Source organism: Meriones unguiculatus, chromosome 14 (assembly GCF_030254825.1).
Source record: "Meriones unguiculatus strain TT.TT164.6M chromosome 14, Bangor_MerUng_6.1, whole genome shotgun sequence".
In the NCBI taxonomy this organism is placed as follows: domain Eukaryota; kingdom Metazoa; phylum Chordata; class Mammalia; order Rodentia; family Muridae; genus Meriones; species Meriones unguiculatus.
This window is the reverse complement of record NC_083361.1, coordinates 84921608-84944798: the sequence shown is the minus strand read 5'-3', so window position 1 is coordinate 84944798 and position 23191 is coordinate 84921608. Positions and strand designations below refer to the sequence as shown.

General features: G+C 52.7%; 1 protein-coding gene across 7 annotated transcripts in view; it reads right to left on the bottom strand.

Annotated features, from left to right (window-relative positions):
• Nucleotides 1-23191, bottom strand: part of Arrb1 (arrestin beta 1) — a 69789-nt gene that overhangs the window by 9651 nt on the left and 36947 nt on the right. For 2 of the 7 annotated variants that reach the window (XM_060367634.1, XM_060367637.1), the window contains exons 1-12: nt 16493-16764; nt 13816-13846; nt 12073-12133; nt 8779-8823; nt 7878-8104; nt 7331-7390; nt 6481-6548; nt 4910-5045; nt 3718-3802; nt 3263-3335; nt 1777-1914; nt 811-894 (exon numbers count right to left, since the gene is read on the bottom strand). In XM_060367634.1, coding sequence (XP_060223617.1) covers nt 811-894; nt 1777-1914; nt 3263-3335; nt 3718-3802; nt 4910-5045; nt 6481-6548; nt 7331-7390; nt 7878-8104; nt 8779-8823; nt 12073-12133; nt 13816-13846; nt 16493-16548 — 1064 coding nt within the window. In that variant the 5' untranslated portion in view covers nt 16549-16764. Of the gene's footprint in view, nt 1-810; nt 895-1776; nt 1915-3262; nt 3336-3717; nt 3803-4909; nt 5046-6480; nt 6549-7330; nt 7391-7877; nt 8105-8778; nt 8824-12072; nt 12134-13815; nt 13847-16492; nt 16765-23191 lie in introns of those variants that run through there. The other 5 variants (XM_060367635.1, XM_060367636.1, XM_060367633.1 and 2 more) reach the window with 4 other exon arrangements.

Sequence of the window (23191 nt, the reverse complement as noted above, 5' to 3'; positions counted from 1 at the left end):
TGCATCCGACATCTCATCTACGGCACGGAGCTTGCAGATCCAGGCGGACTGGCTTGCAGAGCCCCTGGACCCCAGGATCTTCGTGGATAAGAGCTAATCTTCCCATTCCCGGGCTATCTAATGGCAGAGGAAAGACTTTGGGGGTCACTGGGATGTAGGAAGGCTGTGGGTCCTGTGGTGTAGAAATGTCTTGTAATATTCAGTCGGTATTAACCCTGCCTGCAGCAGAGACAATATTCTCTGTTCTGTTGAGACAGTCTGTGTGATACAGTCCAGGCTGACCTCAACTCGCTATGCTGTCAAGAATGGCCTTGATTGAATGGCTGGTCACCTGCTTCTCCCTCCCAAGCGCTATGACTGCAGGGGTGTGCATCATCCTTGACTTGGAGACGTTGCCCTAACAAATGCTCTTTAGTTCTTCAGGAGAACTATTTAGGCCTTATTTTCCCCATCTACAAAATGGGAGAGTCAGCCAAGTTAGCACCCCCCTAATTCAGTTCCAGGTTTCTCAGCCTCCAAGAGACACGTGTGGGCACTCTACCCTGACATGTAAGGAAGACCATGTAGCCATGTAGGCCCTGAGTCACAGTAGACACAGTCTGTGACACAGTGACTCACGCAGGCTGCCCAAACCTCAGAGCCAGACCCAGGCCTAGGCTAAAGAGAAGAGAGGGAGAGAGATGGAGGGGAGAAGGAACCAGAGGGAAGAGAAGAGCAGGTTCTCAAGTCCTGCTTCCTCCTCAGGAAGGTGCAGCGGAAAGGCCAGGCAAAAAGGCAGATGGGGCAGGGCACCGGGGCAGCCGGACTCACCCGCCCCGAGCCACCACCAGCTTTGCTTTCACTTTGTAGGAAACGATGATCCCCAGGATCTCGCGGTTGGCACCTTCCCTCAGCCTGCAGGGAAGACGGGGAAGCTGGTCCTTGGGGCTCCTTGGTGGATGGGGTGTGGTGGGCAGCGGAGTACAGTGGGAGGTACCGTCCATCCCTCTCCTGAGCCACAGGATCCAACAGAGGTGGGGAAGGAAGCTGTGTCCAGCGGACCAGAACTCGTGGCCTTCGGTTCTGTTTATGTGCCTCTTTGTGGTACCAGAGATGAAATCCAGAGCCTCACGCAGGATGGGCAAGCACTGTACTACTGAGCCATGGTCCTAGTCCCTTGGGTTCCACATCTGGCTATGAGATGCCCTTTCTCTGTAGCCCTAATGGGTCGTTGTCCCCTGCCTAGCCAGTGCCACACAGTGAAGTGAGGGCATGCCCTAGCCACCTCCCACCACTCAGGTCTCTCATAGGTTTTAGGCCGTAACCCATGAACAGAGAGGGCCACATGGAGAGCTGAGAAGCTAAGGGCGGTGGGGTCAGGGTAGCATGGGAAGGATGTGTGCAGGAGGCGATGCCTCATGGTGGGGGCTGGGGGCTGTTGAGAGCAGGTCAGATAAGAGTCAGGGTGAAAGAGGGACAAAGAGCGTGTTGGTGAATGGGAAGCCTGTGCTGGGTGATAATGTGATGGTCTAGCCTGAGTCAAGAGTCTGAGCTGGGATACTGGAAATGGTGGTCTCAGATGCAACAGAGATGCAAATCCTTCAGACGGTCTCAGACACAAATCCCTCCCATCAGAGAGGATAAGAATCCCCCATGACTGTCTGGCCTCTTCTAGAGTGGGACAACCCTGAAGGCTCAGTGATGCCCATGGAAGAAGAGTGACCAAGAGGGTGGGGCCCACCGTGGAGTGGACACTAGGGGCCTGGGGCTTGGCGGGGGTTGGGGATCAGTTCTCACAGAGTGCTGGAAGCCAGATTTGTGTCTTCATGCTTAAGCTTCCCGTCCAGGGCGAGTCCCCGCTTCTCTCGGTTGTTGGCCAGGAAGGGGGTCAGCGTGTAGACCTTGCAGAACGTTGAGCTGGGCGCCACAGTGTCACTGGAAAGTAGAGAGGCAGCGTGAAGGTGGCCCTCATCACAGCCAGCCCTAGCCCAGCCAAGATGGCTGGCCTGGCCCTGTTCCAAAACTCCCTCTGCCAGCAACCTCTGTATCCCAGATGCAAGGGACCACATGGGCCAGGCCCAGCTCTGGCAGGAAGCCCACTACTACCTGAAAGAGGTGTACCACAGAAGCAGAACTGCCGTTGGGCTGGGAATGACCATGATGAACACTTCAACAGCACACTTATTTTTATTATTTATTTAATGATGAGTTTGTGTGTATGCGCACCACATGCATGCAAGTGCTCTCACAGGCCAGAGGAGAGCATCCATCCCATCCCCCGGAACTGGAGTTACAAGCTATTGTGAGCAACCTCACGCGGGTGCTGGAAATGAACCCTGGTCCTTTGGAAGCACTGCAGGTGCACGCAACTGCTCAGCCATCTCTCCAGCCCACATTTACTTTTAAAAGTATTGCTGCGTACAAACCATGAGGAGAGCTGCTGAGTGCCTGGAAGTCCTCCCTAGCTGTGCAGGTACTTCCCTTGTTCATTTTTGCCTGGTGTGGTTTCACGTCCCCTCTCCCTTTTCAAAAATGAGACCGGTGCATGCAGCTATGACCGGGGCAGGTCTGAAGTAAAACCCAGATTTGCCTCTCTGAGTGGGACTAGGCACAGCTCAATCCCAAGTCCAGCCCCACAGGAAAGCATGCTCACCGGAAGCCCAGGCAGCCAGCCACCCTTTCTCCAGGCTGAAGATGCAATTACGTCACAGAACGTGGCATTCCACTTGGGGCTAAATGCTATTCTGGCTCTGGGTCATTTCACTGTAACCCCAACACTCCACAGAAATCTATGCCCCATAGCTGTGGGTGTTATTTTTTTTTTCAATCAACAATGACTATGAGAATATCCAAGAACGCAGGAATAAATTGGTTTAATAATGACATTCATCTCTAGGCTATTGGCTTGAGTTCCAGGCAAACCTAGGCTACATAGCGAGCTTTAGGCCAGCCTTGACTCAGAGTGAGACCTGGACTCAAAGGCCAAAACAGGGACCACTGAGGCCACTCAACATGCAAAGGCACGTGTCACCTGAATTCCAAGCTAGCACACACATGGTAGGAGAGGACTCCCACAAGCTCTCCTCTGACCTTCACATGTGTACCACTTTAAAAAAAAAAAATGTATGTAAAATGAGACTCTCCACACCAGCTCCTGTGAATGTCAGAGAAGATGGAAGCCCAGCCACCTGCATGTTGAGAAGATGCCTGGGGTCCCGGATTCAGAACCTCCCTTTCTCCCATCTAGTCCCACCCATCCCAAGTTGGCCTTAAACACACTTACTCAGCCTCCTCCGTGGCCACCGGGCACTTGTACTGAGCTGTGTTGAAGAGACAGATGTCTGCATACTGGCGCACTGGAGAGAGAGGGGGAAGGTGAGCACAAGTTGGGGGGCAGCTTCCAGGATGCACCCCAAGCTCCCTACGTAGAAGTACTTAAACCGAGACAATGACCAGGGTTTACTAGAGGCCACCACCCCAGCGTCCACCCAGAGAGAAACAGCCACCAAAGTCCAGTCCCCTCCATGACCAAGTCTTTCCTCTCAGGACAGCCTGGCGAGGGCCCAGACACCTATGGAGAGGCAGCCAGAGCAGTAACCCCGTTGCCTGGGACACCGGCTTTGAACACCACTGGCTGAGGGCAGACCCCGGCTCAGAAGCTGCTGATGGTGGTGCCTCGGGCTTTTAGCGAAGGCCATGCCTGCAGCTATCCCGACCCCCGGAAGGGCCCCCAGCTACCCGAGATCTTGATCTTCCTCACAGTCTTGTTGGTGTTGTTGGTGACGTGGACATTGACGCTGATAGGTTCTCCGTGGTAGTAGATCTGTGAGGCAAAAGACAGGAGAGTGTGGGCGGGGGCAACCCCTATCTATTCTACCATCTGCCCCAAGTCCATCAGCCACCTCCCACTGGTATAAAAGTGTCACACAAAACAGCAAGTGTATCGACCTTCGGTAACATTGTGGGACTTTTCAAAGATGCCTGGGGGGGGGGGGGGCGCGACAGTGGCTTGTGTTGCAAACACAAGGACCTGAGCTTGCTCTCCAGAGCCCATATAAGACTGGGTGTGGTGGCTCTTGTTGGTTACCCCAGCACTAGCGAGGCAGAGACAGGAGCAGCCCTGTCTAGGGCTCAATGACCAGCCAGTCTAGGCCAGTTAGTGAGCTCCAGGCCAATGACCGACTGTCTCAAAGGTGGTGAGCCTGAGAATGACACCCCTAAGATTGTCACCCGGCTCCACACACATATGCACCCATACACACCCACATACAAAAGGAAAGGGAGCTGACAGCCCCGGCTCCGGTCCTGTTCTGACCGCTAGCTAAGACAACAGTGGCAGCAATGATGGTGACGATGACTGTGTGACCTTGGACAGGTTATCTGCATCTCAGATTCTCCTTTATTCAATGTGAGGGCTTGGACAGAGCAATGTCTCAAGTCCCTGTGGGCTCTGATGGCCTGGGTTTGCATACACAGAAAGCTCTGGAAGATTCAGGGGAAGAGAGGAATGGCTAACCAGCCCACTCGGGGAAGGACCGCCACCATCTTGTCCAGGCTCTTGCCTTTAGCCGCCCCAAGGAGAAGCACACCAAACCCCAGTCAGCTGGCTTAGAGTTTCCAGGGTTTTTTGCCTTCTAGCTCATGGGAAAGAGAGTAATGGCAAGGATTCCCTGGGCCCTGCTCCCCATCACCAGCCCTGATGATATACTAAGCTTTTCCACCCAGCCTGAAGCAGGTCATTATCAGGGCATGAGGAGGAATGGCCAGGACCCTTCCAAAGGGCCCATTGCTTCCATCTGGTAGATGTACATGCCTACCTCTGTCGGTCCTTTGGACCCGAAAGGATTCCCAAAACCCTCAAGAGGGGTCAGCAGACAGTAGTGGTCTGAGGGGTTTCAGAGCTGTGAACAGTGGGGTCTGAGCCTCTTACCTCCTTATCCAAAGATGCCTCAAGGTGCAGAGGCTTGTCCGACATAAGGAACTGTCTGGTGGTCTCAGCCGTGGGCTGAGGGCCAGGCCTCTCTGGAGCATACTGAACCTTCCGGATGACCAGCCGCACAGAATTCCTGAGGGAGACGTGTGGGGAGGAAGATAAGAGTCATCAGGCTCCGTGCTCTCTTCTCTGAAACACCTACATCCCTCTCCTGCTCACGAGGCTACTGTCGCTCCCCACTGCCTGCCAATCACAGAGGTTAGCCCAGAGGGCTTGTCAGCATATGACTCCGCCCCGGCCTCCTCCGTTCTGTCACTGAGCCCCACCACAGCAGCACTTCATTTGGGTCCGTGTCCCAGCACCCAGCGTAGTGGTAAGAAAGGGGCCACTTTTTACTTCTTGCTGCCTGAGATGAAAACTTCGTGTCTAGCTCGTTCTCTGCTAATCTCAGCGTGTGTGGCAGTGCCTGACACGTGGCAGCCTTATCTGGGCTTGGAGGAGGCAGAGACTCAGTGGCACACGGGGAGTGCCAGCAGCAAGCCACCTCCATTCCCTGGAACCTGAGAGACAGGGTGGCATGCCTAGCTCTCCTCACCACATGCCCTGAGGAAACTGCCTCTCCGTGCTTCAGTTTCCTCCTCTGTGAAATGGTGGCAACAGCACTTACCCCTTAGGACCCCTGGGGGGGAAGTTAAACCAGGACACATCTGTGCATCACCCTGAACATGACTGGAACCAACTAAGCGTTTGAGAACTGACAGCTACTGTATCATTATTACCGGTGAATCCTGGGAGTGGACTTAAGAAGTCCCATTGGGAGAGGATGAGGGTGGTATCCCTGTGTTGCCTGCTGTTCATTGTTCTGCTCAAGATTCCTCTCACGTTCTACAATGCCATTAGGTCCCCTTCATCTCCAGTCTTAACGGAAAAGTTGGGACAGACTCAAGAGAGAAGAGTCTTAGCTCCCACATACAGGCACTGCCCAGGCAAGAGAGAAAGGCTGTGATATACCCGGTCGCCACCAGGTGGCAGACTCATCCCCAAAGAGGCTGGCCGACACCTCTCAGCTGACCGGTCTAGGATCCTGACTTAGGGTGCAGGGCCTTCAAAGTCGGGTGCAAGGCCAGGAGGCAGGGGTTCCTGAACCCTAGGAAGGGCAGCCATGAGGAGTTAGGACGTGCTGCTTTGTCCTGTCTGCCAAGCACTGCAGGAGAACTCTTTGAGCCGCCCTGAGACCCCTCCAGTTTCACTCTTTCCACTTCCCTCTCTCGTCCACATCCTCCAAGACACAATGGCTTCACTTCTCCTAATGGCCTCTCAGCAGACAAACAGGAGCATGGATGGCCTGGAAACCTTCCAGCTGAAAGCTTCCTGAAGTTGGCGTCTTTCTAATATCAACAGTCTGGAGGGCTAAGACACAGGTAAGGATGAGAGAAGCCTGGCTCAGGCCCACGAGACCTCCTCCTCCAGGAAGCTCGCCACGATCCTTCTCACAGCACAGCCCTCCTCATCACTGCTCTTTGGACATCTCCCTGCTGCCCTTCCCCCCCCCCCAGCACCTCGCGTACCTTTTGTGGATCTTCTCCTCCAGGCTCTCAGCACAGAAGGCTTTGACTTCATAGTCTACACCGCAGGCCTGTGGAGGAGGACATGCTGACCTCATGGCTTTGGGGAGGCAAGGTCCCCAACCTCTCTCCTGTCTTACAAACCAGAATGCTGGACAGAAACATAAGCTTCTGACACCGGAGGACTCCTTGATGCGAATCTGAAACCCTGGTACCCAGTGTTGGCTCTGACCCGATGCTGCCTCTGACCCAGGACCTTCCACTAGAGCTGCTCCCGTGAGCCCACCAGCCAATCCCACCTGCCTGGGGGACTTCTGCTTCAGTCTGGGTAGTGTTCCTCATCAAGGTAGCTGCCAACAATGTGAAGACCCTGTGCTGGGCGCCACGGTGTCCTCCTGACCCTCTAACAACATGGGGGAGCATGTTCACTGTCTCTGCTTTGCAGATGAGAGTGCGAGCTCTACAGTCTGGGGCCTGGGGTGCTGCCGGTGTCACTCCTCGCCAAGCTTCAGTAAAACAGCTTTGGAGTGATCCCACCTCCAAACCAGGCTGCTGGGGCCTGCGTGAGGCCACACGTAGGTACTGGGAATTTGCTGGCCCTGTGCAGTCCATGCCAGAGCCAGCAAAAGTGACTCAGGGGAGCCTGCGACACATCACTGAATGTGGGGACGAGGCCAGCCTGCATCTGCAGCCTTGCCTCAAGAGACTGACTGTCCAAGGACTTCCAGCCAGGCCAAGGCCCAGGCAGCTTCACAGGGAGAAGGTTCCAGATGTCTACTCCCCCACGGGGAAGAAACCAGGACCCTGGGGATGAGAGCTTGGACCCAGAGATGGTCTTCTTGGAGTGACCTACCTTCCCTGTGTCCTCCGGCCCTGGCTGCAATGTCACCGAGCACGGAAGGTTTGGAGGGATCTGTTCAGGAGACAAATACCATGAGCTAGCCTTTTGTCTCTGCCTTGTCTTTCCCTACATGCCTCTGTTACTCCTATACACCATCAGGCCAAGTCCCCTGAGACCAGACCATCTCCAGTCCATCAGACCATAGCCTCGGAAAACAAGCCGTATCTCTTCTAGCAGACTAGGGGCTCCTGAAATAGACAGCTTCTCTCCCGGTCAAGCCCTATTTTGCCATGTCCCACAGAGGGTCAGGGCAGATTTGCGAAGATAAGAATTTGAATCTTAGCCCCGCCCCAGGTTCAGGGCGTCTCAGAAACATGAAGACGTGAACTCCAGAAGCATGGGTCTTGGAAAGGTAAGGAGGCATGATGGGGGTGAGCTGGGCATGAGTGGGCAGCCTGTCTGAGGAAATACAGTGCCCTTCCGGGGTCCCCCATGTACCTGCCCTGAGAACATCCCAGGGGTGGTACTTCCAGAATGCAAGTGAAGAAAGAGGGCTGACCTCAAAGGTGAAGGGGTAGGCGTGCTCGCCCAGCTTCTTGATGAGCCTCTCTTGGAGTCGCGTGAGTGGCTTCTTGTCCTCAGGGGCCGGCGGGAAGGACTGCACGTTGGCCACAAACAGGTCTTTGCGGAAAGTCAGACCCAAGACATCCAGGTCTTCCCGGCCATACCGGAAGGCGCAGGTCAGCGTCACGTAGACTGTGAGGAGCAGGGGCACTGAGGAGGGGCCTGGGAGGGTAGCACACAACCCCCCCAGAGCTCCAGCTGCAGCCCTGGGGTCTGCCTGCTGGAGGCTACAAGCCTGTGCCGGGTCTGAATGGGGTGGGCACACTGCTCTCTGACACGGTGCCTTCAAGCGCAGCCTCTTTGGGGTCTCTTAGGAAGGTGCCTCCTAAGGGGCAGCTCTGCCCTCCCCAGCTCTCTCTAGCCCCAGGAGTATGGAGGGGCAGGAAGGATGTTTAGGCAGCCCGGTGGCTGTGGACTAGCAGCCCGGGAGGAGCGGCAGAGGCAGCCTAAGGAAGCTGTGTCTGAAAGGCAGGGGATCTCAGCACAGCCTAACCCCAACCTTGTACATGGACCTTTTCTTTTTGTCATCAAAAACTGAGACCCCCGTCTCCTGTTCTGCTGTCATCCCTCCTGCCCCAAGCCTTGCTGTCTTACCGATAGGTCAGGGCTTGGGGCCTAAGTTCTCCCAAGGTGGGCATGAAGCAGGGCTGCTCTGCACCAGAGGAGAGCAGAGTTTCTTACTATAGCGAACGCACGTTTAGGGAACCAGTGCGATGGACGGGGAGAAGCCACAGGGTTAGCTGAGGTCCTGCTCAAGCACCAAGGAGGCACGTGCTGATGTCACTGCCGAGCAGCGATGAGGAGGCACTTGCATGCTGAGTACGAACACAACCTACCTCGTCTTTCTTTGAGATACTCAGGATCCACGAGGACCACACCATCTGGGGAGACCATGAACAGATCTCACAACTTGACCCTCTCAACCCGAGCCCCAAACATCCGCTCAAACCGAATTCCAAAGCTAACAGGGCACACAGCCCCTTTGGGTATGGCCCTCTGCAGGATGAGTTCCTACTCTCAGAGCCATTGACATCTCTCCAGAAAAACACAGCTACGGCCCAGGGCTAAAGAACAGTGTGAACGGTATATATGAGGTGAGACCATGTCATACATACACTGCCTAGGGACGTCATGGTGATTTTAGTTTCTGTAAGTGTGCCACATCCTCCACACAATGACAGAACCACATAAGGACATTTCTCAGAATTGCCATCATTAAATGACTAATCTCGCCCAGAGACTAACTATGCTAAGTGGCCTTGAGTCATGTCGGACCAGCTTTGTAACACACAAGCTCTGCACCAGGCTCAGGAACACAGAGATTTTTCAGAGCTTCCTGACCATGGTCGGAGGAGGTCTATAAACTGGAGGCTCTGATCAGTAGCTCTCAGTGCTCACGTGAGGACGACGGGCAGTCTGTGTCAACATGCACACAGGTCAATTCTGTCACACGTGGAAGTATTTGGATAGCCCATGGCACGTGTGAGCAGGGCTATTAAGGTCTGGTGTGTTGAAAGCTCTTCTCCAGAGCAGCAGTGTCTTCCTTGGGAAACACTGATGCTTGGGGCCCTAGCCCATCAGTGAATCCGTAGTTTAATGGGTTACTGGAAGGAGTAGGAGATGGGACTTAATTGGAGGAAGAATGCAATCCCAGCACTCAGGGAGGTGGAGGCAGGCAGATCGCTGCGAGTTTGAGGCCAGCCTGGTCTACAAGGTGAGTCCAGGACAGCCAAAGCTACACCGAGAAACCTTGTCTTGAAAAAACAAACAAACCAACCCGAAACAAGAAAAGAATGTCAATCAATGTGCCTTGAAGGGTGTATTTGGTTCTCAGCCCCTTCTTCCCAGTCATTGTGAAGGAAGCAGCTTCATTCCTCCACATGCTCCCTGTCACGCTCTGCCTCACTGCAGTACCACAGCTCTGAGTGACTGTGGGCTGAAACCATTAAAGCCATTGTCTATGTAAGTGAGTATCCCTCACAGCTATAAAAGTGACTCGTGCACAGTGGAGAGAATGGGAAGTACCTTGATGTCTTTCATAAGGGCTGTCCTTGAGAGCAAAGCGTTTGGCATGACACAGATGTTTCTCAGCTGCATACCCCAGGAGGCTGTCAGGCGCGCGCACGCGCGCACGCACGCGCACACACACACACACACACACACACCAGCCACCCCCATGCTATCTCTATAACCGACAACTCAGAGTATCTCAAGAAACAGTGAGAAACCTGGCCCCAACTTACAGGGCTATCTAAACAGGCATGTCACCAATCCACCCTCAGGGTCACCCAGTCCCCATGCACGCCTTTCCATCCATGATGAGTGTCACCTGTGTCATGTCCTCACTGACTGAGCACCTGGAGCTCAGCTGAGAGGAAATATAATGTCCTCAGGAAGGCGCTTCCAGTGGGGCTTCCTCAGTGGGGCTGAGAGGAGCAGGGACTTGGAGCCAGGCCCCACAGGACAAGGAAGTGTTGCTCACTAAATGACCAAGGGAAGCGACAAGATGGCAGCGGAAACAGTTCAGCAATGTGGCCTTAGAGCCAAATTGTGAAGGCTGGTAGGAGAGGCCTCCTGGAGGTGATGGCAAATGCCCCATGAGCTGGGCCCCAGGCCCTGAACAGCACCAGATCCCCACCCCAGATGAGATGGAGAACTAAATGGAAGACAGGACCAGTTCAGGGAAGGGGCAGTGGCAGAGACAGAGGGCTTCTTACTGAGGCACACAATGCCCTAAGAACTCACTGGGCCCGCAGGTCCAGCAGCAAGCCTGGCGTGGAGTAGGTACCCTCAGTGCCAATGTGTGTGTTGGAGATCTGGTTCCCACCTTCACTCAACGGCCCATAGCCGCTGCTGCTCCTACTAGGGTTATGTTCAACACTGGCCCACAGAGAAGTCTCTGGAAGCCACTGCCTGGAGGAGAGCACAGGTAAACTGGAACCCAGTTCCTTGGGAAAGCCAGTTCTGAAGAAGATGCAACTGGTGGGACATCAGAAGACCTACCCATTATCCCCAGGTAAGGCTGGAGAGTAAAAGTGGGTGGTCCCACCCCAGGTCATAAAAGAAGGAGCCTGGATGGAAGCCAGCATCTGCCCTGCCAACACCCCATGGGCTCAGACCCCCAGGACTTCTGCTTACAGCCACAAAGGTCTTCTCTCTGATGAGCTGAAACCTCCTGCTATGTTCTTGCCTCTTGAGTCTGGAACCGCAGGGTCCCTCTTAGACCCAGGACAATGCACGAGAATATAGCAACATCTCTAAGACAATTCCCCAGGACACGCATCCCAGTTTCTTCCCCTGGCCCTGGCCTCAGTTGCTAACACTCTGGCTTATTCATGATGATCTTAAAAATAAAAATTATTATTATTATTATTATTATTATTATTATTATTAATAGGACCTCTCTAGCCTTAGGGCTTCCATTTTAAATCAGGATGATTCTGGATCTACCCCATACAATATGAAAAGAGGCCATGAGGCCAATGTCTTTCTATAAAAGCAGTTGTTCTAAGTGTGGTCAATTAACTCTCACAGGGTCATTTAGCGAATTGTCTTAACTATGGTGGTGGCAGGGGTAATTCTGGTACCCCATGGACAGGGGCCAGGGATGCTGCCAACATCCTGCAATGTACCAGGCAGATGCCACCAACGGAGAATAATCCAAACCAAGATGGCAACAGTTCCAAGGACAAGAAACACTGAACTCAGACAAGACCTTAGGAGCCAATTCAGCTGTGGCTCAGCATCTCTGCAGAGCCCATGTAGGTGGGACAGCCCCTATTTCCAAAGACCGAAGAAGGATTTCCCCAGGAGACTGCAGAGCCAAGGGCTAGAATCAGACCGCTGGACTCGCTCAGCTCTGTGACCTGGAACAAGGGGCTGGGCCTCTCTGTGTCCCACTCTGTCCAGAGGAGGGAGTTATCATCACTGCTGCACAGTAAGCCTTACATAATAAGCTATGGCTGCTGCTGTCCATCAGGGCCTCCCTCCAACCTTGGAGCAAAAAGGCCTCTCTCTTGAAAAGGGGGGAGTTGCCCAGAAGCTTGCTTCTTGAAGTAGGAAGCCATGCCCACCCATTCTGGGTACCAGGTCCCTCTGGAGATGGTGTTCTCCCCTAGCCCAGCACTCACCCACGGGGTCCACGAGGTCAATGTGGTCCACAAAGTCCCGCTTTCCCAGGTACACAGTGAGCTGGGGAGAAGAGGGACAGGAGCATTAGTGGCTGTGGGACAGCAGAACACAGGACCCTGCCCTGAAGCCAACGCTGATGCCTACCCCATTCCTAACTTTTACTGAAACCATAGCAAGAAGTGGCCCCTCGCTCCAAACCTAACATTAATGCTAACAGACCTCTGGTAAGTTTTTAAACAACCCTGCCTCCCTAACCCCTAGGAAACAGTATGTTATTCTTCCCATTTTATAGACAAACACACTGGGGCCTAGGGAGATCTTCAAGCCAAACACCACTGAAGAGGTGGAGGCAAAGCCACAGGAGCAAAGCAGATCAAAACAAGAAAGCAGGGTATCCTGGGAAAGGTTGGGGCCAGGCAGGCAAGCCAAGGGCTCCATGCAGGTGCTGACTCGGGCCCTTGGGCTCTTGTCTCCCTGCATCAGGCAGGGAGCCACTTACATAAGGACGGTGCTTCTGAAAAACGAGGAATCAGGGAGCTAGCGCCCTACTCCATCACCAGCCAGCAAGGAAGAGCCCTGAGCCACACGGAGCTCCACCAGCTCAAAACAGAACTGCGAGCCCCATCCTAGATGCTCCCTGCTCCTTAGCCTTCCCTCAGTCCTGAACATTCCACACACCCAAGGGTGACCACATCAGTCCCTTTGACAGTGGGCAGCCTCAGGCTGGGACTGGTTGACTAGTCACCTTAGCCACACCCAAAATGCAAATCTTAACAGCTGTGCCTTTCTGAAAACCCTCTAACCATTCCTCTGCGCCTGGGGGGTGAGGATGACAAATGGATTTCATTCTAAGTACCAAATCTAATTGACTGGTCTGGGATGCCTGAGGCCCTGGATTGCCAAGGAATCCAAGATAAGAAGGATTCCATCTCAGCAGGAAAGGTTAAAAGATTAGTCTGCTATGGACACCAAATGGAGACAGGGAAGCACGCATGACGACAACCTGGGGTGTGTGAGCTGCTAGAGCCTGCAACAGGACTCCTGCCACGGGCCTTTTTCTCCCTCAACTGTTCCTTCTCCTCACTTGGGCACTCAGCAATCTGAAATGCCCCACACTTCCTTGGACTGTAAGTTCCACCCAGAGCTCCCACTCTTCACCTTGCTTGGCCTAGAACCGTGTCACCTCCAGAGGAAGCCATGGCTGACAAGGTCTTACAGTCCCTGGGCATCCCAGCATCTCACTCACAGTTGGCCCTTGGGGGTGAGATAATCGATTTCTGCACTGTACACTCTGGACCCCAGAAGACCCAGCCCAGCCCTGGCAGAGTGACATCAGTGCAACCTATTTGCCAAACAGAGAGTGAAACAGGGTACAGCCTGTGGCCTGTGAAAGGAAAAAAGAATCCCAGGCACTGAAAGCCCCTGGAGAGATGAGGTGACACCATGACCTCTCAAGACCAGGGGACTGAATGGTGTCCCTGTGGCCAGCTTGTCTCTGTTTCTCACACTGTTTCTCCCCAGCTGGGGCTCCCTGAAGCCGACACAGAAAGTTTCCAGGGAGGCTCCCCGCAACCCCAACACCTCCCCATTAGGACTGAGGGCTCCTGAGGACAGAGCTGTGTCAGCCCCAGCTAGCAGTGCCTGGCTCTCCCTGGGAACACTCCTTCCTTTCCTAATCCACAGAGGCTCTCAGAGCATGGAGACAGCGAGCAGTGAGGAGCCAGCCCACACCACAAACTCACCTTTCCATTGGGGCTTGCCTTCTTGAACACTCTGTGGAAAGAAAGAGAGGTGAAGCCAGGGTTAATGGATTTAGCCCGGCCAAACTCCTGCAGGCGGCCCTGACGCAGGGCCATAGACAAAGGCCTTGAGTGTCCGACAGGCACCAGCAAAGCCTCTCAGCAGGACAGCTTCCTTCCTTTCGCCTCTCCTCTGAGGGTAACTGCCTGTAGCTCTCCTTCAGTCCTTCAGGGCGGCTGAGGGAGTCCCACAGGTCCACCCAGCTCACACACAGGAAAAGCCCTGCAAGGGCTCAGTGATCTTGCCTCACCTCTTCCCCTCCCTATGTCACCTCCTGCCGCTCTTCCTTATTCCTCCTCAGCCTCACTGCTCTCTGGCCTCTCTGTTCCTTACTGTTCTTTATTCCACCTGGTGATTCCTGCACAAGGCCTTTGCTCTAGACATTTCCCCAACTGTACTCTCCTATCCCAAACATCCACTGCCTTCAGCCCCTGCTACCCAGTGCCCCCAGTCCTTCTCTTGATTCACTTTTCCTTTCTTCCAAGCCCTCCTGACCTGCCACAGACTTTACTTCATGGCTCCCCTGTGTGCTCTGCCACCATGCCCACTCCACAACAATGGACTCTCCCTCCTTTCCACAGGCGAAGCCCAAACACACACAGGGCACAGCTCACTACTGCGCAACAAACATGCGTTAAGTGACAGCAGGTGGCAGAAGCTCAATAAATACTAGTTGAACAGATAAATAAATGGACCGCTTCCCTTCACTGAGGGACAGAGGCATAGGAAATTAGTGGGAGATGCCTTTGATCACACTGTGGAGCACTGGGTATGACGTCAGATGGTAACGTAGTCCCTGGATCTTGAAAAGTGCCATTTACCCTTCATGGCAACCCTTTTGCCCTCCCACCAACTGTATCTGGTGGCCTGAGGCCCCTTACCTACACACCCTCATTTGGCCCACAATTTCTCAGCCATTCCTGAAGGGGAGGGGGCAGAAGAAAAGTGAAAGATAGAACCCAGGGGATGAGAAAAGGTATTGAAAAAGGGGAAGGGACATGGGAGTAGGTAGGAAGAGAGGAGAGAGAGACACGGCTATAAAAATAAAAAATGAACAAGAGATGGGAGGAAAAGAGAACCAGGAAACAGTGTGAAGCAGAGAGAGATGGGACACACTGAGAGACAGCTCCAGCGGGTCAGTGGGGCAGCCCTGAATCCTTCCCAGAAGCTGATCTGTATGCACTCAGGTGCGTGACTCTGTGGGGTCTCCACAGCCTTGTGCCTGCCTCATCCTCCCTCCTGGGGCCCAGGGAATATTGATGGTTTTGAGCATTGCTTGCAGAGGAGAGCTTGGCCCAGCATTCCCTCGGGCACTCCTGTAGGGGCCCTGGCGCCTCTTCTCCGCATTAATATTTATGGGATTGGGAGTGTGAAGATGCCACAACTGGCTGGGGTGTGATAATTGTTAAAAACAAGGGGGACATGCAGACCACCCAGTCTGGACCAGCAACTCCAGACCAAGAGTTAGGAGCTCCATACTTCTCCAGGGGACACAGAGGTGAAAACCCTGTGGCTTCCAAGCTTCAGATCACCTCCTTGGTAGCCAAGGCTCCGAGGGAAACGAAAGGATCTCACACCCAGACAGCATAAACAACCGAGAGGGGGAAGCTACTCCAGTGGCTGCTGGAGAGGCTGAGGCACACTCAGGACCAACAGGAGCAATAACAACCATGAAGGGGAGAAAGGGAAGGAAGAGGGCAGGGAAGCTTTAATGAGCAGCTAATCATTTCTCATGGTAGAATGGATCTTCTGACTCCCGCTTCACAGACAATTAACTGGCGGCTCTGTGTGATGCATTAACTTGCCCAGGAGAACAGCAAACAAAGGGCTATGTCAGGACCCAGACCTGCTTCTGACTGGGCCTCCGCCGCTAGGGCCTTAACCCAACCCACTGTTTCCTAAAACCCATGTTTCAAAAGAAGGCAGGAAGAACAGACAAGAGGGGGAGGGGAAGAGGAATAAATGAAAGGTGCTGGGGTGAAGGGCAGAGTGCAGGAAGTACAGCCATCAGTGGGGAATGTCCTGCTACTACCTTAGTCAGCACCCGGGGCCACCTCCTTCAGGAAGCCAGGACTCTTGTAGCTTCCTCAAACAACAACAGCAGCTGCCTGGTTCTCGGCAAGTGTTTATTATTCCCTACTCATGCCTTTAAGTACTTTTCCCAGGACAGTGCTGATCCTGGACCATCCCATTTTCAAGATGCAGAAACTGAGGCTCAAAGAGGTCACCCCAGCCTGTCTCCATAGTCCACGAGGCTCAGCCCGTCCAGCAAATTAGCCAAGCGCCGCCACTCAAAACTCCACCCACTTCTTGCCCCTTAACAGTATTGGAAAAAAGGCTGGGGTGTTTTCGGTTTCCAAAACCCCACGTGTGCAACACGGAATAGACCTTCTGCTTGCGGTAGGCACCAATTTAACCTGAGCCCACGCTCCCAGCCAGCTTGCAGGCCTGATCAGCTGCAGCTGCTTCACCCTCAGCCCTGCCCGTGCCCCACAACCTGAGCCTCGGTCGCAGCTGGGTTCCCCAAAAGAAACCGACCAGCATTGTTCTTCCTGGTTAAGGTTCAGGATAGCTCCAGAGAAAGAGAAGGGAATCCTAATTAAAAGGTCAAAATCTCACGGGAAGGATGAGCAGGCAGGATGAGCTGGGGCCAGAGCTGGAAATGGGGACGCCATCGGAGCCTCAAGCTGTGGCTCCCTGTCTCCACCGTTCCTTCTGGGGCTGCAGGTCCTGCTGGCTGCGAGGCTGCCTGTGCGGCTGCTCCATTGTCTCTGTGGACCAGCTCGCTCCGCTTACTCAGGGATTTTTCTGCTCCTCCATCCTTTGGGCTCGCATGTGACTCACACTCCAACCCTGTTTCTACCCTGCCTCTCTCTCAGCTTCCCGCTGCTAACTGACTGAATGGCCCAATTCCAAATTCCCAGGAGAGAAATCTGATTGGTCAGCCTTGACTAGGTCTCCCACCCCTTGGTCCAATCGCCTATGTCTGGGACATAACCTGTGGTCCGTGAAGCTTGAGCAGAAGACGCTCTGGAGATTAGTCTCATCCAAGCCAGGCAGACTCACTAGTTGGTTAGGAAGTCTACCTAAGACATTAGGGGCTGGGGAGATAGCTCGGTGCATAAATGTCCCGCTTCACAGACGTGAGGACACGAGTTTGGATCCCCTGGGACCCACACAAAAGCTGGACCTTGCTGTGTGAATCGGTAACCCCAGCACTAGGGAGGCAAAGATGGGCAGATCCTGGGAGATTCTCTGGCCACACGGTCTGGCCCCCAGAGAGAGCTCTGGGCTTAGAACTCCATGTCGAGTGAAAGACCCTGTTTCCAAAAAATAAGGTGAAAAAAGGACAGGAGAACAGACCGGCGGTTGACCTCTGGCCTCTGCAGTCACACTCACACACATGTGCCGAAACACACAGACACAGAATCTTTTCTTGAGGCAGGGTCTCACTATGTAGCCCCATCTGGCCTGAAGGAGTTTATTTTCTGTGGCTGCTAATACGAGTTCCAACAGATTCAACCAGCACGCGCGTATCTATAGTTCTGTGCCTCGGAAGTTCAAGGTGGGCTCCCTGGGCTAAAACCGAGGCGGCAGCAGTCCTTGGCTCCTTCTGGGGCAAATATGCTTCCTACCCTCTCTAGCTTCTAGAAACCTCCTTCCTGTCCCACAGCCTCGTGCCTCCACCTTCAAAACCAGTAAGAGAAGGGGGCAGAACTGCCAAAACAGTCTTGAAAAGAATTCTCACTGTACGGCATCACTCACATCTGCCCCTCGCTTTCCTTTTAGAGCCCGTCCAGGTGAGACTGGACCCATCTGGATAACTCAGGGTGCTCTCTCCATTTTGAGGGCAGCAGATTGGAAGCTTGAAGCCCATCGGCAACAACCATTACCCGTTGCCACATAGCACACCATTCACAGGCTCCAAGGGTTAAGGCCTGGACATCTGGGGAAGCATTGCTTTGCCTACCACACTGCCTTCCTGCTGCTGCTAAATTCAGCTCTGATCTGGGTTTTCTGCCACATGGTAGTACAGACAGAGCCTTGTCAGATACAAGATTTTAAAAATTTGGAATCCTGAGGCATTTGTTACTGCAGCAGACCAGCTGGAACCTAAGTCGGGGAATGCCTGTGATAAAATGATCCCAAAATTCACAGGGGAATGCGAGGGAGCAGAACTGCCAAAACAGTCTTGAAAAGAATAGGGCAAACTTGGAAGGCTTGGGCTTCCCAACTTCAAAACTTGACTGCAAAGATACAGTGGTGAAGGGGGCTAGAGAGACGGCTCAGTGGTTAAAAGCACATTCCAGAGAATCTGAGTTCAAAACCCATCACCCACATCATGCGGCTCACAGCTGCCTGTAACTCCCACTGCAGCACTATCTGACATGCCTGACCTCTTCAAGCACCTGCACACACATACACAGACAAACACTAATTAAAAACAATAAACTTTTTAAGAAGATAGAATGATTAAGGCTGTACTGACATATAGATCAATAAAAGAGAATTAACAGTACAGAAATAAATGCGCATATGTGTGGCAGTTTATATTTACTCATATTCACTATGGCATTATGTTCATGACTTTTGATAAGAGAGCTAAGGCAAGGTGGTGAAGAGAAAGAACAGCTTTTCTGTCCGTCTGTCTTCCTTCCTTCTTTCCATTCCTCTTTTCTTCCTTCCTTCCTTCCTTCTTTCCCTCCTTCCTTCCTCTCTGTCTCTGTATGTCAGGCTGGTCGAAAACTCCAGGTCCTTGTACCCTTGCCTCTCTAGTGCCTAGATTATAGCTGAGCCACCACACCTTTCCGACAAATGACAAAGGGACTAGAGGTCTATGAGCAAAGGAATGAGGTTAGGCCCCTATTTCACACCATATACAAAACTGACTCAAAATGGACCAAAAACCCAAACGTAAAAGCTGCTGCAATGAAGCTATTAAAGAAACTATTAAGTGTATAAATCTTCATGACCTTGAGTTAGGCAATAATTTTTTGTTGGTGTTGCTGTTTTGCTTTTGTTCTCTAAGACAGGTTTCTAGGTGTAGCCCTAGCTGTCCTGGAACTCACTCTGTAGACCAGGCTGGCCTTGAATTTACAGATCCACCTGCCTCTGCCTCCTGAGTGCTGGGGTTTAAGGCATGCACCACCACCCAGAGGCAATAATTTCTTAAATCTGAAGCCCAAAGCACAAGCAGCTAAAGGAAAAATAAATTTAAATATTTGTGCTAAAAAGAGTTTCTATCAAGAAAGCAAAACATCTGGAGAGATGGCTCAGTGGTTAGAAGCATTCGCTGCGCTTGCAAAGGACCTGAGTTCAGTTCCACCACCCACAGTTCGGCAGCTCATAATCATCTATAACTTCAGCTGCAGGGCCTCTAATAGTCTCTTCTGGCCTTCAGGACTATAGTGCATGCGTGCACATGCACACACACACACAACCTCCAACCAATCACTCAATCGATGCTAATCCCTCAGACCCGCTAAAATGGCTTTTATAAAGATGAACAACATAACTAAGATGACAAAAACCCGGGGAAAGTAAAAACCCTCTTGCGTTGTTGGCGGGAACGTAAAGTGGACAGTGGCACAACCATTTTGAAAGACAGACAACTCCTCCAAAAAGCTAAAGAGAGTTAAGATGTTACCCATCTGGTTCATTCCCAAGTACAGACCCAAGAAAGCAAATGACATCTTTCAGAGGATTGTCCCTCGGTCTTCACAATGGCGTCTTTAAAAGAGCCACAGAGATGAAGACATGCCTGACTGATGATAAAGTGAATGTATGATTCAAATGCAGCAGACAGATACAATGGGATATTATTCAGCCACAAAATGGGATGGAATCGTGATCTGTACTACAACATAAATGAGCCCCGAAAGCCTTCTGCTCGGTTGATGAAGAGGCCACATGCTCTGTGATTCCATCTACCTGACACGTCCAGACTCAGCAAAATTGCAGGGACAGAAAGTAGACTGGTGGGAGCTGAGGGCTGGACAGGAAGGGAGACTGGTGCTCATGGGTTCACAGTTTATTCAGGAGGTAACAACATTCTGGACTTAGTAGTGGTGGTAACACAACCCTGTGGCTACGCTAAGAACCACAGATTTCTACACCAGGATGTGAACATTGCAGTAAAAAAAAAAAAAAAAAAAAAAAAAAAAAAATGTTTTAAATAACAGAAAGAAAAGAGAGATTGAAAAGAAATGTGCCATAATAACAACAATAATAATAGGGGTCTAAGAAAAGCCTATTTCTTTTTCCCTCTTATTTTCCCATGCGGTATGCTAAGCAAAAAGGGGGTCTGCCTCAAGCCTCAGAGAAGGAACCATGTGAAAACAAACGCTAAGTGAAGTCAAGGAAATGTGGGTCCTAGGTTCTGGCTGGCCAGTGGTTCCTTTGTGAGGAGCTCTGGGGTGTGTGCATGTTTACGTCACATGGTGCACATGTGTGAGTGTGTCTGTCGAGGCCAGAGGAAAACGTAAGGCGTCCATCCTCAGGCACCATCCACCCTTTGGGGGGAGGGAGACAGGGTCTCTCACTACCCAGCAATCTCCTCGTGGCCCCTCCCCAGGGCAGGGACAGCAGATGAACACCCCCACCCCAGCTTTATTTCACACAGTGCTCCATGAGCCAACTCAGAGCCCTGAGGCCTGCAGAGCAAGCACGCCACTGACCAAGCCGTCTCCCCAGCCCCCATCTTAACCTCTAAATGCTGGCATGTTGGTCTCTTGTGAGGACCGGTTGTGGTTCACATTTCAGTGATGTCTCAGAGCTCTCCCAGGATGCCGAGTTGCCACTACAACTGCTGTCTCCAGGAAGTCTTCCTTCCTGGCTACCCAGCCCCACACCAGCATGTCCCCACTCACAGCTATGTAACAGTCGGCTGACTTCACCTTTGTAACAGAAATAAGAGTGGGGCTCCCAACAACCGACACTATTAATGGTACTCTGCTGTGATTGTAGACAGGAGCCTAGCATAATTACATTCTGAGAGGCTTCATCCAGCAGCTGATGGAAACAGATGCAGAGACCCACGGAAAACAATAGGCTGAGCTCAGGGAGTCTTGTGGAAGAGTGTCAAGAAGGATTGAGGGAGCCGGAGGGGTCAAGGACACCACAAGAAGGCCTACAGAGCAAGCTGACCTGGGCCTATGGAAGTTCACAGAGACTGAACCACCAATCAGAGAGCAGGCACGGCCTGGTCCTAGGCCCCCTACACATATGTAGCAGATGTGCAGCTTGTTCGTCATAGGAGTCCCCTAACAATTGGCCTGCCTCTGCTTCTGTTGCCTGCCTTTTGGGTCCCTTTCCCCTAGCTGGGCTGCCTTGCTGGGCCTCCGCGGGAGAGGATGCACTTGGTCCTGCTGTGACTTGAGGTGCCACGGTGCATTGGTACCCATAGGTGTGGGGCTCCCCTTCTCAGAGAAGGGGTGTGAGGGTAGGACTGGGACGAAAGGAAGAAGGAGGATGCAATCATGCTGGAAAAGTAAACAGATAAATAAATCAATGGGGAAAAGAGTGAGGCTCCTATGGGCACTATTGGCAAGGGGGCCTTGGGGCACAGTGTACCGCCTAAGGGCAGAGCCATGCTCAGTGAATCAACACAAGTTAAAGGCTGCTGGGTGGATGTCATAAGATGAACGAGGCAAGCATGGGGATGCAAGCGGTGCCGCCGCTCAGCTCTGGGGCAGGGGTTCTAGCTTTACTCTGCCTGGCTGCTGGGGCCAGTGGGCACTGGACTTAGAAAATGCTTCATGAGACAGGTCACAGCCACCAGCTGATACCCCCCAAAAGGCCTCAAACCACTCTGGCCCAGAGTATCTCATTTTTTACTCGCTCACCCGGTCCTGCCCATGCTAGGAGTTAAACCACATGATCCCTGCTCATGACAGACACACTAAGAACGACGGCCACCATCCACTCTGCTTTCCTGCACGCCCAGGGCTGTGCCGAGTAAGCCACACGTGTGATGCTATTTCAACCTCAAGAGAAACCCAAGACTCGGAGACCCCAGAAGACATGTCCAAAGCCACCACAAGGCAGATGAGAAATTACAGGCCCATCTGTGGGAAGTCACTGACACAAAACAAATCTCACCCCATATCAGACAAGGGTTGAACACGGGTTCCCGTAAGAGCCGGGAAAGCAATAGGAGAGACTTGTTCCTTTGTGGGCATGGGTGGGATATTGGGGATGGGGGTGGGGGTATATTGACCTGATGAATGCGGGAAAACCTTAGAACAGCCACTCATTTTTCAGCTGATATCAGAACCCACCCTACAACAGAGCCCAAATAGTACCACACACAACAACTCGTGTGTTTCACCAATGGTCCGATGAGGAACGGCACTCTACTCCCATTTACACGGCGGAATCTAAAACAGAGACATACCGATTCCCCACAGGCCACACAATCCAAAATGGAGGAGCTAGGGGCTGGAGAGATGGTTCAGAGTTAACATGACTGTCTGCTCTTCCAGCGGAGCTAGAATCAATTCCTAGCACCCACACAGTGGCTTGCACCCATCTGTAACTCCAGCTTTAAGGGGCCGGATGCCTCTTTTGGCACTCACATGGTCCACAAACAAGCAGGCATAAAACACAATTTAAAAAAAAAAAAAAGTAGAAATTGGAAAACTATATAATGATGCTTAGACATTTGGGGGACAGATCTCATGTGATGAGGAAGATCTCAAACTTCTGATTCTTCTGCCTCCTCTTCCGCCTCCTCCCAAGTTTTAGGATGACAGACGTGGGCCAACAAAACTCCTGAGACCTTACTTTTAACTACTCCGGGTCCTGGAAGGTGGGATTGTATGGCTGTATCAGGGGAAAGGCTCCATGGAAATGACAATGGTGTACGCGGGGCAGAGGCAAGGAGGGGTCGGTTTCCAGACACGAAGGTGAGGGTGGCTGAGGTCCCTAGGCGTTTGAAAGGTTCAGAGTAGCTGGGTGTAGCAGGAGAGTGGGAAGACCCCAGAAGGGTAGGCTGAGCTGGAGGACGGCCCACCCTGCTGAAGAGTCACAGCTCATCTGTACGTACAGCTGGGTCTTAACACAGCAGGTAGATAGTTGGGCCTTGAGTGCCTGGCCACGATGCTTGAAACACGTCCAGAAAGCAGTGGAGAGCCACGGGAGGGAGAGAGTGGAAGGGTGGTGGGCTGGAGCTGAATTCTGGACTCAGACACACCTTGAGCTCATAGCTCCTCCCTGCCCCTCCACCCCAGTCCCACCCCTGTCCCTGTCACCACCCCGACACCCTGCCCCTTACCCCTGGGGTTGTACTGGCTCAGGATAGAGACTGTGCAAGGGGGC